Source organism: Rhinolophus sinicus, chromosome 8, assembly GCF_057876585.1.
Source record: "Rhinolophus sinicus isolate RSI-liver-muscle chromosome 8, RSI-T2T, whole genome shotgun sequence".
NCBI lineage: Eukaryota > Metazoa > Chordata > Mammalia > Chiroptera > Rhinolophidae > Rhinolophus > Rhinolophus sinicus.
Genome location: NC_142508.1, coordinates 90,619 through 102,797, shown reverse-complemented (window position 1 = coordinate 102,797; position 12,179 = coordinate 90,619). Strand labels below are relative to the sequence as shown.

The 12,179-nt window shown below is 49.2% G+C and overlaps 1 protein-coding gene and 1 long non-coding RNA gene across 8 annotated transcripts in view; one reads left to right on the top strand and one right to left on the bottom strand.

Annotated features, from left to right (window-relative positions):
• Nucleotides 1–12,179, bottom strand: part of VIPR2 (vasoactive intestinal peptide receptor 2) — an 85,120-nt gene that overhangs the window by 25,291 nt on the left and 47,650 nt on the right. For 2 of the 7 annotated variants that reach the window (XM_088799756.1, XM_088799757.1), the window contains exon 2: nt 2,622–2,721. Coding sequence is in view for 5 of the 7 variants with exons in the window: in XM_088799754.1 (XP_088655880.1) it covers nt 2,622–2,721; nt 3,037–3,069; nt 4,396–4,458 (196 nt within the window). In the remaining 2 variants the exon portion in view is untranslated. Of the gene's footprint in view, nt 1–2,621; nt 2,722–3,036; nt 3,070–4,395; nt 4,584–12,179 lie in introns of those variants that run through there. The other 5 variants (XM_088799754.1, XM_074315024.2, XM_074315022.2 and 2 more) reach the window with 5 other exon arrangements.
• LOC148757354 (uncharacterized) lies at nt 5,190–12,156 on the top strand. Its single transcript, XR_016021867.1, has 3 exons — nt 5,190–6,024; nt 8,251–8,374; nt 8,471–12,156. It is a non-coding gene; the product is annotated as an uncharacterized LOC148757354 (long non-coding RNA).

Sequence of the window (12,179 nt, the reverse complement as noted above, 5' to 3'; positions counted from 1 at the left end):
GAAGAAGCTGGCACACTTTATGTAAAGTTTGCATTTCTGATATCCTCTGAAAATAGAAAGCTGGGCAATTTAGCGCCTGCATTTCCTCACAGTAACAAGCAAAGGCTGTAAGGGGCAGCTGCCTCTACTCGAGTCCAAGTCCCTACTGACAGCCATCTTCCCTCCATCTCCACTGCCCGGCCACCCCCACCTGCCATCCCCACCACCGGCCACCCCCACCTCCCATCCCCACCACCTGGCCACCCCTACCACCGGCCATCTCCACAGCTGCCACCCCCACAGCAGGCCACCCCCGCCAATCCCCACAGCTGTCATTCTGCCCTCAACTCCCACTGTGGCCAACAAGTCACACTCCTGAATGGCTGGCCAGGGACCAGGACTCAAACCTGTGCCTTTGGACAGAGTAAAGCTAAAAGAACATTGTTTTGAGTTTTTTAATGCCACATTCCACCTACACAAACCAACCAGAAACAAAGAATCTTTTACACAAAAAACCTGACTGTGGGTCAAAACATCCCATTTCCTAATGGCAGACAACTTAACTGCCCTAAAGCAGTCCTGTCTCTCCTCACACAGCAGCGTCGCTGGCACAACTTACAGGTGGCCCTGCCCCTGTACCTGGTGCCCTGTCAGCCCCTGACCAGCTGCGAGGAGGTTTCATCTGAGGGAAAGTCATGGGCACATCCCACTTTTTCCATGGCTGAGCACCCACAGTGTCAGCGGTAAGATTTTCCTCCCTCCATGTGATGGGGCTGGGTGTGTGTCCAGAGCCTCGCCGAGGGCCTGGGGCATGTGTCCTGAAGTGTTTAGCTGGAGAGGTGACAGCAGAGCCTCCGAGGGGTCTTAGAGTGTGAAGATGCACTCACGTGGAGGTCTGTTCACTGCTGCCCGGGACGATGAGTGCCAGTGAGGGGCGCCATTTGTGGGCAGCCTCAGAACCCATCAGCACCTCCACTGTCCAACAATGGGATGAGGGTGGACGTCCCGGCCCCAGACAGGGTCAACGGCCACCGGAGGATGCAGCCCACCCGCTACATGCCAGAGTCCACATGGATGGAGCTGCTGGGACGTGCCCACAGGACCTGGGCTCACTGGCCACCAGCTAGATGTCTGTCTCCTGTCAGTACTTACTTTTCCTAAATCTCTCAATTTTCACTGAAGGGAATGGATCCCCGTGGCCACGACAATTGTTTTGGCCTGAGGCCCTGGTTGGCAGGACCCATGCCTCATCTCTCCCTGTGGCACTTGCCTTTGCACAGGACACACACTTCGGTCCCTGTCTGCTGTGGGACTGGGCCACTTCACTTGCCTTTCTCTGGACACAGCTCAACCAGACCATTTGGAAGACGTGGCCATCAGGACAGAATCACAGTCATTAAGGCTGGAAGGGACTCTGGAGCCAGAGGCCTCATCGTCAGGGGAGGAAGTGGACAGGAAGGCCACAGGATGACTTTTTGGTTTCAGTTCAGAGCAGCACTGGCCCCCGGGGAGTACCCAAAGCCTGGGAGGTCCAAATGGTGATGTGCTGGGTTTCTGAGACTTAGTATACAAAGGAACATCTAAAACTTTTCATCAAGACTTTATATTCATTACAGGTTGAAACGATAATGGTTCAGATACATTTGGATAAAGAAAATATATTGTTAAAACTAATCTCACAAGTATATGGTGATGGAAGGAGAACTGACTCTGGGTGGTGAATATACACAATGGAATTTATAGATGATGTAATACAGAATTGTATACCTGAAATCTATGTAATTTTACTAACAATTGTCACCCCAATAAATTTAAAAAACAAACAAACAAAAAAACGAATCTCACATTTCTCTGTACTTCTTTCAACGTGGCTCCTAGAAAATTCAAAACGACCTGTGTGGCTCTCATTCAGTTTCTACTGGGCAGCACTGGGCTCTGGTGGAAGGTCCTTCACAAGGCACCAGGATGTTTTAACACAGTCTTACTGTGATTTTAATTTATTTCTTGATGAGGATAAAATCATGACACAGAACAGAGAAAAGGAAAGCTGAAGGACAGGTTTTTGCTACTGTTTATAATCTGGGCGTTAGCCCAGAACCTCCTGAGTAGGTAAACATGTGAATGTGCCTAGGTTGAGGGCATATTGTCCCAGAATTTCTTCTTTGGCCTGAAGAAAATAAAATCAGCAAGTTCACTATTTTCACAAGAGGTATGTCTTCAGGAGAACAAAACTCTCATTTTCCTATTTAATTTCTAAGACTGCACTGTTCTCAACTGGACCAAAAGTATCTGTGATGTAACTAAGGATTTAAAATGCAAGAAATCAGATAAATACTCTAGAAAATGGAGTTGCTTTTGCAAAGCATAACAACGCCCATGAAATTATTTTAGCAACTGTTGCTATTGTCTCAACCATGGAAACTGTTATTGTTAGGGATTAAGATTTCTTTTAAAAGGTTTATGTGAAGGACCTTCCCCTCCATAGGAGTTTTAGCACAAGTTTATTAAAAAACAGTGGACGTAGAATTTTTTTTGGAAGATGCAGGTGACCTTAAAACACAAGTTACAGCGTGAGGTGTGAGCTGTTTGCTTGTCAGGTTCTCCATCTCGGGGCAGTGTTATTCACCAAACCCTCACCTTACCTTTGTGAGCTTCTGTCTGAGCACTCAGAATCTCTGCACACTTTGTTTCCTCCTCTTGTATTTCCAGATGGAATCGGCATTCTGGGTGAATGCTGCTCACCTGGTCAAGATTTAAAAAAATAGAAATAACTAAAATTTCCACTATAAGATGAAAATCAAGCAAGAGTTCTACAAAAAGAAACCAAGTTTTAAACTGCTTCCAAACTGACACTCATTTAAAAGCAATCAAAGTCCTATTTCTGGCACGGTTATTTACAAAAAGCTTCACTGTTGATTTTATAAAGGAATTGTAAAACAGATTTAAAATCTAATAGAATATTTTCTTCTACGCAGGAAAACAAGCTCACAAGCACAGTGCACGGGATGTTGTTAGTACACTAATTTTGGCGGCTACAGAACACGGTAACCCACTCACCTTTCTGCACCAGAGCCCTCCGCTCCACAGCCCCTGATGGAATTAATGTAAGTACACGTTTACTCATAAGACTGTCCTCAGACCGTCCTTGATGACCCTCACTCACTACATGCAGACCCCAGTGTGCTTCACCTAAGCGTGGCCTCTGCATTCCCGGGAAAGAGCCCCAGTAGGACAACTTTATCGTCAGAGGCTGCAGGTCACACTGGAAACAGCTTTAGGATGTGGAGCAGGAACTTGTCAAAAAGATGAGAGGGGCAAGTAGGGGGAAGAGTGGGCGAGTCACATCACTGTGTCTTCCACTAACCCAGACCTGTCACCGGAGCTGCAGATGTGACACAGCGTGAGTAGTTGTCTACCAATGTGTGTGGAAGATCAAACCGCATGTTTCCACCTTAAACAATAAGATTCTGACCTCTGTTTATACTAAGGTCCAATGCTCTCTCTTTTTTTGCCCCCCCCCCCCCACACAAGTACCCACACTGTAGGCTGGAGCTGCAGTCCTGCCTGTGTCTGAACCAAATTTTACTTTTGCTAAAGAAAACCTTACTATTGGGCATGGTATGGCCACCTACATTTAATTATCCTACTGAAATAGGTCAGTTATAATTCTAACCAGGAATAAAATGTCCTAGAGAATTAAGAAGAGACGCTTAATGCTGGATACTTTTGCCACATTTACTCTCATTTTTAAAAAGACCCAAGGCTTGTTGTTTGGTGGGGGTTTGCTAGGTTGGGCCCTCCTGAAAGGCAGAGTTCTCAGCAATTACAACTTTCCCTAAATAGCTCCATCCTGCCTTCACAACAACCTTAGGAGGGGACGGGAATAAGTAGCAGAGCCCTGGCTGCCACAGGCCCCAACACCACCTCCAAGCTGGCAGACGATGCAAGAAAACGGCTCACAACCCTTCAAAAGACGTCTTCAAACAAAAGGGCGGATTCTCGAGAAGTGATCTGCTGATTAACAAACTTCTGCTCAGTATACCATTTCCTCCGGCGCTCTTAAACACTGATTTTAAAAATCAAAGCAGAGTATTTCCAACAGGAAACTTTCTTTGGCCACATCGCGTCTCCCTGTGACACTGAAACAAAACCCACAGTAGGTACCAGGAGGTGCAGAGAGAAGGAAAGACACAGCCGACTCCAATTCCCCCTGAAACGGGGGCCCGCGCAGGTGGCGGCAGCCCTGTCCCCCCTCAGGAAGGGCCTCGCCGGCCACGCGCCTGGGGAAGAGCGTCGGGGAGACACTGGATCCCGTTTCCCGCAAGTTGGGGCGAGTGGGGGTGGGGGGCCAACGCATCTCCCCAGCCCGAGCGGGAGCTCAGTTCCTCGTGCTGTCGGGGCCGGGGGCGCACTCACCGGGCCGAGCAGCCAACCGCAGCAGGTCAGCAGAGCCGGCGGCAGCAGCGCGGGCGCCCTCATCCCGGCTCCGCGGCACCGACATGGGGCGCGCAGCTCGCGGCTCCCGAAACCGCACGCCAGGCTCCCGGGCCGAGCGCGGCGCGCGGGATCCCCGCCCGCGGGTCTGTCCACGCGACGCCCGCTGCTCCGCCCCGCGGCCCCCCTCCGCCCGCCCCGCCCCGCCTCTCTCGCCCCGCGGACGCCCCTCTGCCCCACCCCGCCCCGCGCTCCCCCTGCACCCCTGTGGCCCTCCACCACACCCCGCCCGTCTCTCGACCCCCTTTCAGCGGGTGCTCCGGCCCCTGCCCGCCCGGCGCCCTCCAGCAGCCGGAGGACCAGGTGGACGATGCCCACAGGTGGGCCGAGCGCGCGCAGGGCCCGCCGGCTCCTAGCGGGGGGTCAGCGCGAGAGCGGCGGGGCGTGACCCTGTGGGACAGGACGACGGTTTGGTACCTACTTGCGCCTTCCTTCTTAGTAACGTGAGGACGCCCGAGAAAGTGGCAGGAAACCCAGTTAGGGTGCGTGGTGGCCAGCGGCGTTGAAAATAGGGGCAACTGCAAATGGGGAAGTTGGGGTGCATCTGGTGGGGGCGGGCTGAGCGGGGCGGGGCAGCAGCGCTGCCGGCGCAGAACCGGGACGGTCGTTGTCCCCCGACTCGCAGCCCGCGCAGAGGTGGCTGCGGGCGCGGGCCGGGCGCCTCTTACCTCCCTAAGGATTACCGCAGCCTAAGGGCCAGTTGTCCCCCACAAGTGCAAACGGACCAGGAACGTGTTGTGCTGTTAACTTTTCATTTGAAAATAATGTCAAGCTTACACAAAAGTGCGAGTAGGAAGCGTACAAAGAACACCTTTTACCTTAACTGAGCACCAGCTTTTAAAGTCTATCATTCGTGTGACGTGACCACCTTTACCGGCACCCCCATTGTCTATCAACGCCTTTCTGTCGCCTGTCTACCCACCTGTCAGTCAACCATGTATCGTCTGTTACGTGTCTACCTTCTATCAGCAATCTGTCTATCTGATCTGTCATCTCCCATGATTTATTGTCTGTCTATCGTCTGTCATCTATTTATCGTCCATCATGTATCTGCTTTCTGTCCTCTATCATCTGTCTCTCCACCCTCTATCATCTACTATCTATCATCTCTTTCATCCATCACCTGTCTATCTGTGGGGCTCACAAAGCCCTACTTACTGGCTGGGCAGGGCTGCTTTTCTGAGTTCCTCAGGCATTTAAAACACTAGATGCCATCTGTGAGGTTTTTGAAAGAAAATCTGGGAAAGAACTGAAGCAGTGGGACATTCGGGCTCCCTTGTTTGAAAGTGGCCTGGGAGGGGCAGAAAAGGGTGAGACTGGGGGGTGAGCTTGCACCGTGGTGCTCACCTGTGGGAGTTGTGTCACCTGGACACGAGCAGGAACTGCACCACTTAGGGATCATTTATGTCCAGGGGCGAGACGAACACAGTACAGGATTGCAGAGCGTGGGTTGCGAAGCCAGCGAGTTAGAGGGAGTGCTGCACAGTCCACACAGGTCCCACAGACCACAGACCCAACAGTGAGTGGAGCAGATGAGAAGGCATCATTCAGGTAAGGCCACTGCGCTCTCCATGCTGCAAAAGGGGCAGGAGATCCGGGGTAGAGCTTCTGAGCATAAATGTGTCAGCGTCAGAGTTTTCTGGTGACTGGACTTCATTGAGTTAGAATTCGTGACAGCCAATTTTGTGCATGAAAATGCACACAGTTCTAATCTGTGTCTTTACATTTTTATTCTATTTGTGTATACTTTGCTAAAGTTTCTAAATAATTACTTTATAAACAAAAATAAGAGTTAATTTTAAAGATTTTAATGGAACAGTGTATACCTATCAAAATATATAGTCTGTGGTTTAACTTTTTCCTGTAGTTTCTACTTATATTTTAGTTCAATAAATATTTACACATTTGTTAATACATTTACCGAGCCAGGGACTAGGAGAGACCTCTCCCTGCAGACTATTTTAGGAAGAGACACAGAGTCAGACACACTTTTCATTGAGAAGATGGATAATTTTATGCCCCATTTCTGCGCCAAGATTTTCCTAAGACTTTGGGACATCTCGTTTCCAGCAGACACGTTCTCTTCAGCCTCACACTGTGGAAAGGACCAGGGCTTGAATGCTTTCCCTGGGAAGGGGTCAAAGGATAATGCATAAAAACATCAGAAGGCAACACTCATCTTCCAAATATGTATGTACTCCATTAGTGACAAGTTTTTCATTTAAAATGCCAGATAGAAAATTTCCTCCACAAACAGATTTGTGGGAGAAAACGATGCAAGCTTTTCAGGTGAGAAGGCCCAGCGAGTGGTGCATTTCCCAGAATCCCCTCTGCCCCCCTCTGCTCCCCAGCTCATGGTGACCCTGCCAGGGGCCAGGCGAGACTGTTGTGTACCAGAAATACATGTTTCCACATTTAGCTAAATGGTGCACATGGCTGTATTTGAAAAACACCTTTTCCCTCTTTCCTTTTTAAAATTGAGGTACAAGTTCCAAGCAACAAAGAGCACAACGCACAAGTGCTCAGCAGACGAGTTTCACGTGTGCACACACACGTGCACACACACAAGTGGAGCCAGGTGGAGCACATCTCCAGAGCCCAGACCCTCCATGGTCCCCTCCCCATCGTTCCCCACTGCCCAGTACAGCTGTGTCAAAGCTACAACTAGGCAATGGTCTGACCAACCGTCCAGCATGGGTGATGGCTGGAGTTGGTGCCACTCATTTTGACATTTAGTCACGTGTTGATCTGTGTAGCTGTCTGACTGTTTTGTCTCACCTCTCACTGACTTGTAAACTCATCACATATGGGCTGTGACCCACATTTCTGTCATTCCCTGGGGTGCTGGGGTACAGACTTCAATATGGCAGTATTTGCTGCTTGTTAATTTGCAACATTCCACCACTCCCCAGCCTGTCTTCAGAGGCTCGTGATAGAAAACCAAATCCAACCGATTATCCACCAATTAACAAGTATTTAGTTAGCACCCAGTATGTGCAAAGCGCTTTCCTTGACGTTTGAGAGAAAATGTCACAGAGAACCAGAGGCTTGTTTCAGACCTCACAGCTCACAGTCTGCAGGGGATGAGAAAGCCAATAATTGCAGGAAAAACCATGCATTATTCTAGTAAAGTCAACTAGCCAATTATATATGTGTCATGTGGGGTCTCTACTCCTGCTCCCCGCACAAGAACGCAGGATATGGTGAGGCCAAAAAGGAACACCCACGGAGCCATAGAGAGGGGGTTCATACCACTATAGTCTCGCCGGCGGCTGGGTTGGAGATACAGGAAGCGGGAGCCACACGATCCACAATCTGCCGTCCGCTTCTCTGCCAATCACGCTTGCTGACCGTGTCATCCACAATCTGCTTGCTAATTGCACTTGCCAGCCACAATCCACACTTGCTAGTTTAGCCACGGCAGTTATATCAGTGGCCAATGGCTAACTGGTTACAGCTGATGGCCATCTATTACCCGAGCCAGCACCTTTCCACGTGAGGCTGAGAGCCTGGAAACTGCTCTCCTGGCTCTGTCCCCACAGTACGGAATTCAGAGAGACTGACCATAAATGAAATACATATTGAAGTTTAACTCAAATGCTAAAGACGTCAACTTGGATATGTTGTAATTGGAGAAAATGAAGATCTATTAAATGCACAAATCACCCCACATTTCTCCTGGAGAATGTTCCTTATAATTGAGAGCACTTAGCTGATTGCTTTGGAATGTTTCATTCCTCAAACAGGTCATATCCTGCTTTAATTTTCTTTATGCAGCGTTCTCTCCTTCCAGCTTATAAAATACGTTTTTGAGTGAGGTTTAAAAATAGAATGTGAGGAAACTGAAAAAGCAAAATGCCGATCTTCTCACGTTGTCCACAGGAGGCAGATTTTCAGAAAGGTAAGTTGTTTTGTCGCCCAAGTAGCACTGTGTGTTGGTGACTTTAATTGGATTCTATGACATTGGTCGACTTCATAATGTTGTCATCTGTCCCAGGTGTCCCCCAGGAATTCCAGGGGGCAGGCGAGCAGCAGCCAGTGTTTTCTCAGCACCGCCAGGATAATGGCAGCCACAGGGATGCGAGCGCCCAATTGTGCAGATCGAGCTGAGCCTCGAGCAGAGGGATGAAATGCTTGCCGAAGGGCACAGGTGGGCGTGCGGCTTCTAAATGGCTTTCTGGACGCCTCACCCACCTGTCCATCTCCTACCCCACACCCACTCGTAGAACAGGGTGCCACCCAGCTCTGCTGTGGCGATGCCAGAGTCCCTCCAGGGGAACAGCAGGGAACAACGTTCAGTAGTTTTGCAGGTCTCCAAGGGTGTGAATTTACCTGGAACAGAAGATGGACAACTCCACGCTTAAGGTGTTGTCCAAACAGTAGCAATCTTGGCAGAGAGGTTAGGAAGCGGCTGGCAGCAGCCTGGTATGGGCCACAGGGCAGAGCAGGCAGTTTCACAGGGAGAACCAGGGAGACGGCCAAACAAGGCTGGATACCCGCCAGGCGGTGCCCACGCTCTGGCAAGAAGAGTGAGCACGACAGGAAGCCCCCCAGCCATGCACAGACCATCAAAACAAGATGTCACACTTGACACAAGGGACACGCACTCAACCTGTGGCCTCACCCCACCAAATAATGTTCTCTGCTGATCCTAAGCCCTGGGAAGCCAGGCCTGAAAATAGCGGCACAACTAGCCCCGGGGCTGGAAGCTGCGGTTGTGCCCCAGGCCGTGTCTCAGGAGAGATCAGAGAGGGCTAGTCTGTGGGTGAATCTGAGGAAAAGAAGCTAAAATGCTGAACTGGGACGGCAGCCCAGGGCCCCACATGCACCTAACATCAAATGGTAAAAATCTGGCTAAGAGGCTTAAACACAGACTTTGCCCAGAGGTGAAACTCAGAGAGCCAGAGGATTTCAAAAATGGGGTGCGGGGGTAGAATCTGGGCCGAGACCCCGAGGTTGCGCACTACGGGAGACAGACAGCAGAGACTCAGTTCAGCCAGGGCATGAACACACCCCCAGGGATGGGGAGTCAGCATTCAGACTCACTCCAATGCATTATCTAAAATACTGTTTTCAACCAAACATTCTGAGAGATGTGAAGAAACAGGAAAGAGGGACCCTCCCCCCCCCACACACACACACAGGGGGAAAAGCAAGCAGTGTATACTGCCTCTGGAGGGGACTGAGGGTGCACACAGCAGACTTCCATGCAGCTAATATAAAGATTTCAAAGAACTGAAAGGAAACCATGCTTACAGAGCTAAGGAGAGCATGATGACAATGTCTCGTTAAACAGAATGTGAATAAGGAGGAAGGTTATTGAAAATAATGAAAGGAAAATCCTGGCGAGGAAAAGGACAGAAACCAAAATGAAAACTTCACTAGACAGGCTCAGTGGCAGACCTGAACTGGCAGGAGAAAGCAGCAGCATTCTTGAAGAAACATCAATAGAGAGTATACGAGGGCAGAACAGAGGGGAAATGAAGAAAAATAAACGAGCTACACAGAAACCTGGGGCTCCCCTAGCTGCACCAACATATGTGCAATGGGAGAACCAGAAGGAGAGAAAGCAAAAGGAACTGAAAAAAATATTCAGAGAAATAACAACTTCTCAACATGATGAAGTACATTAATCTACCCATCCAAAAAAATGAAAGGAAATGAAAGGATAAAAGCCAAGAGATCCTCACTTAGACACATCACAGCCAAAATGGTCACAGCCAAAGACAAACAAAATCTTGAAAGCAGTAAGAGGAAAATGACTCATCACTCATCAGACAAATGGGGACATTTCTGTAGAGTTAAAAAACACAGTATTAAAATTTTCACCGTATTGTGGTAAGAACACTTAACATGAGATCTACCCTTGTAACAAAATTTTAAGTGCACGTACATTATTGTTGACTGTAGTTTCAATGTTGGATAGCAAAAAGGAGGCATTTTGGCGGAAAGAAAAACTGTATGGCTGAACCAGAAAACAGACATTGTTAACATTAATTCAATGAGGCAAGTGGTCTTAGTGTAATGTTTTGTTTTGTTAACCCAGGACTCTCGTTCTCCAATTGTTTCTAAGAAAGAATCCATAAAGTCTGATTCTAAAATAGCACTGGAAAGCTCAGAGGCCCCTCGATGGAAAGGACATACTTTCACTCTGAAGGTGCTGATGACTTCACTGAATCTCCTGGCAATGAACTCCATCTTTAGAACCGACGTACTCTGATCTCCAGTAAACTTTCACTGGAGTAAAAGCGGAATTACATTTAGATGGAAATGTAGAAGAAAAGCAGGATTCAATATTTAAACCATATGGGCTGAAGTGAAACGAGAACAGACGTCCTGAAAGATTTATGGTAGGAAAACTGAACGAAATACAAGGACTTTTCAACTAACCAAATTCAGGAGATGAGCCTGGGCTGTAGTGTAGATTCTGACCTCCTTTTCAGAGTTTTTTTTTTATCTCCCAGCAACACTCCTTCTTAGCTAACATTCTGTGGGTACAAGGCCTCCTCTGGAAAGTGTCCTAAGAGGAACCCACTGAGCAAGTATTGATTTGGCTTTGAAATAGGAAGACTTTCATAAATGTCTCATTGCTTCTGAATGTTTCCAGGCATAACTGGTCTCCACATGAATTGTCATTTATCATCTGTGCTAACCTGTTCCATCTCCTGAGCAATGGAAGCCATTAAAGAGGTCAAGAGAGATCAAACTTGGAGAACAGCTAATTTTACAGTTCTTTTCGCTGTTTGCATTGTCACGTTTTTACGTGGCTGTCAGCTCACAGGGTTACGGCTGGCTCATTAGCTGAGTCTCTGAGGACGATGGAGGGTCTCCCCAGGCAATCTTGACGTATTCCATAACCTTGCCTCTCGACTGGGATCCTTTTCATCTGCTGTACCCTTCTTTCTTTCCTTGGACTTCAACACTTGTTTCTCTGTTAGCCTCACCTCAGGCTATTAACGTACTCAAATCACGTACGTCCCAGGAAGAAAAACTAGGAAATGAAAAGAACGTGAACCATTCTCACATGTGCTCTTAAGCTGCTTGCTGTCCAGCTGCTGTCCTGGGCCTTCAGCCCGGCTTCCCACAGAGGCCCACAGAGCTCTGCCCCTTCCTGAACCAGCTCCACACAGTCCTCCTGCCGCTCCTTTGGGTCATGCGTGGGCTTCGTGGTAGCATGGCCACACCCCAGTATGCTTGCTTCCCCATTCAGCCTCTGACTCAGCTGCCCGGGGCAGGGGCCGCACCCTGTCGTGTGTCCAGTGGCCCCCTGTGGCGGGCAGCACCCATACACAGGAAGGTGCTCCCTCGGAGCTGACGGGCCCCAGAACGACTTCTGTGCTCTCAGGAGCCCTCGGCAGCTCACTCAGCTTCCGGTGCTGACTCATCACTCCTGTCAGTGAAGTTAAGCTACCGCCACCTGATCCCACTGCCCTTCCAGTTACTGCTCTCTCCATCAGTCTCCAAAGTCGGTCGCACCACAGTGCCCGGTACACTGGTGCCCAGGACTGCTCAGCCAAGCTACCCGAGTGCAGCTGACAGCCGTGGGCCCTCTGCTGACAGCACATCCAGCAGCTGAAAGAATCCGGAAGGGAGATCTGAGTTGATCCTCAGGCAGACAGTACAGGAGCCAACAAAGACGCCAGACCCAAAAGAATGTGCATGTTCCCTTCCACAGAGTTCAAAGCTGGGCAAAGCTGAACCTTTTG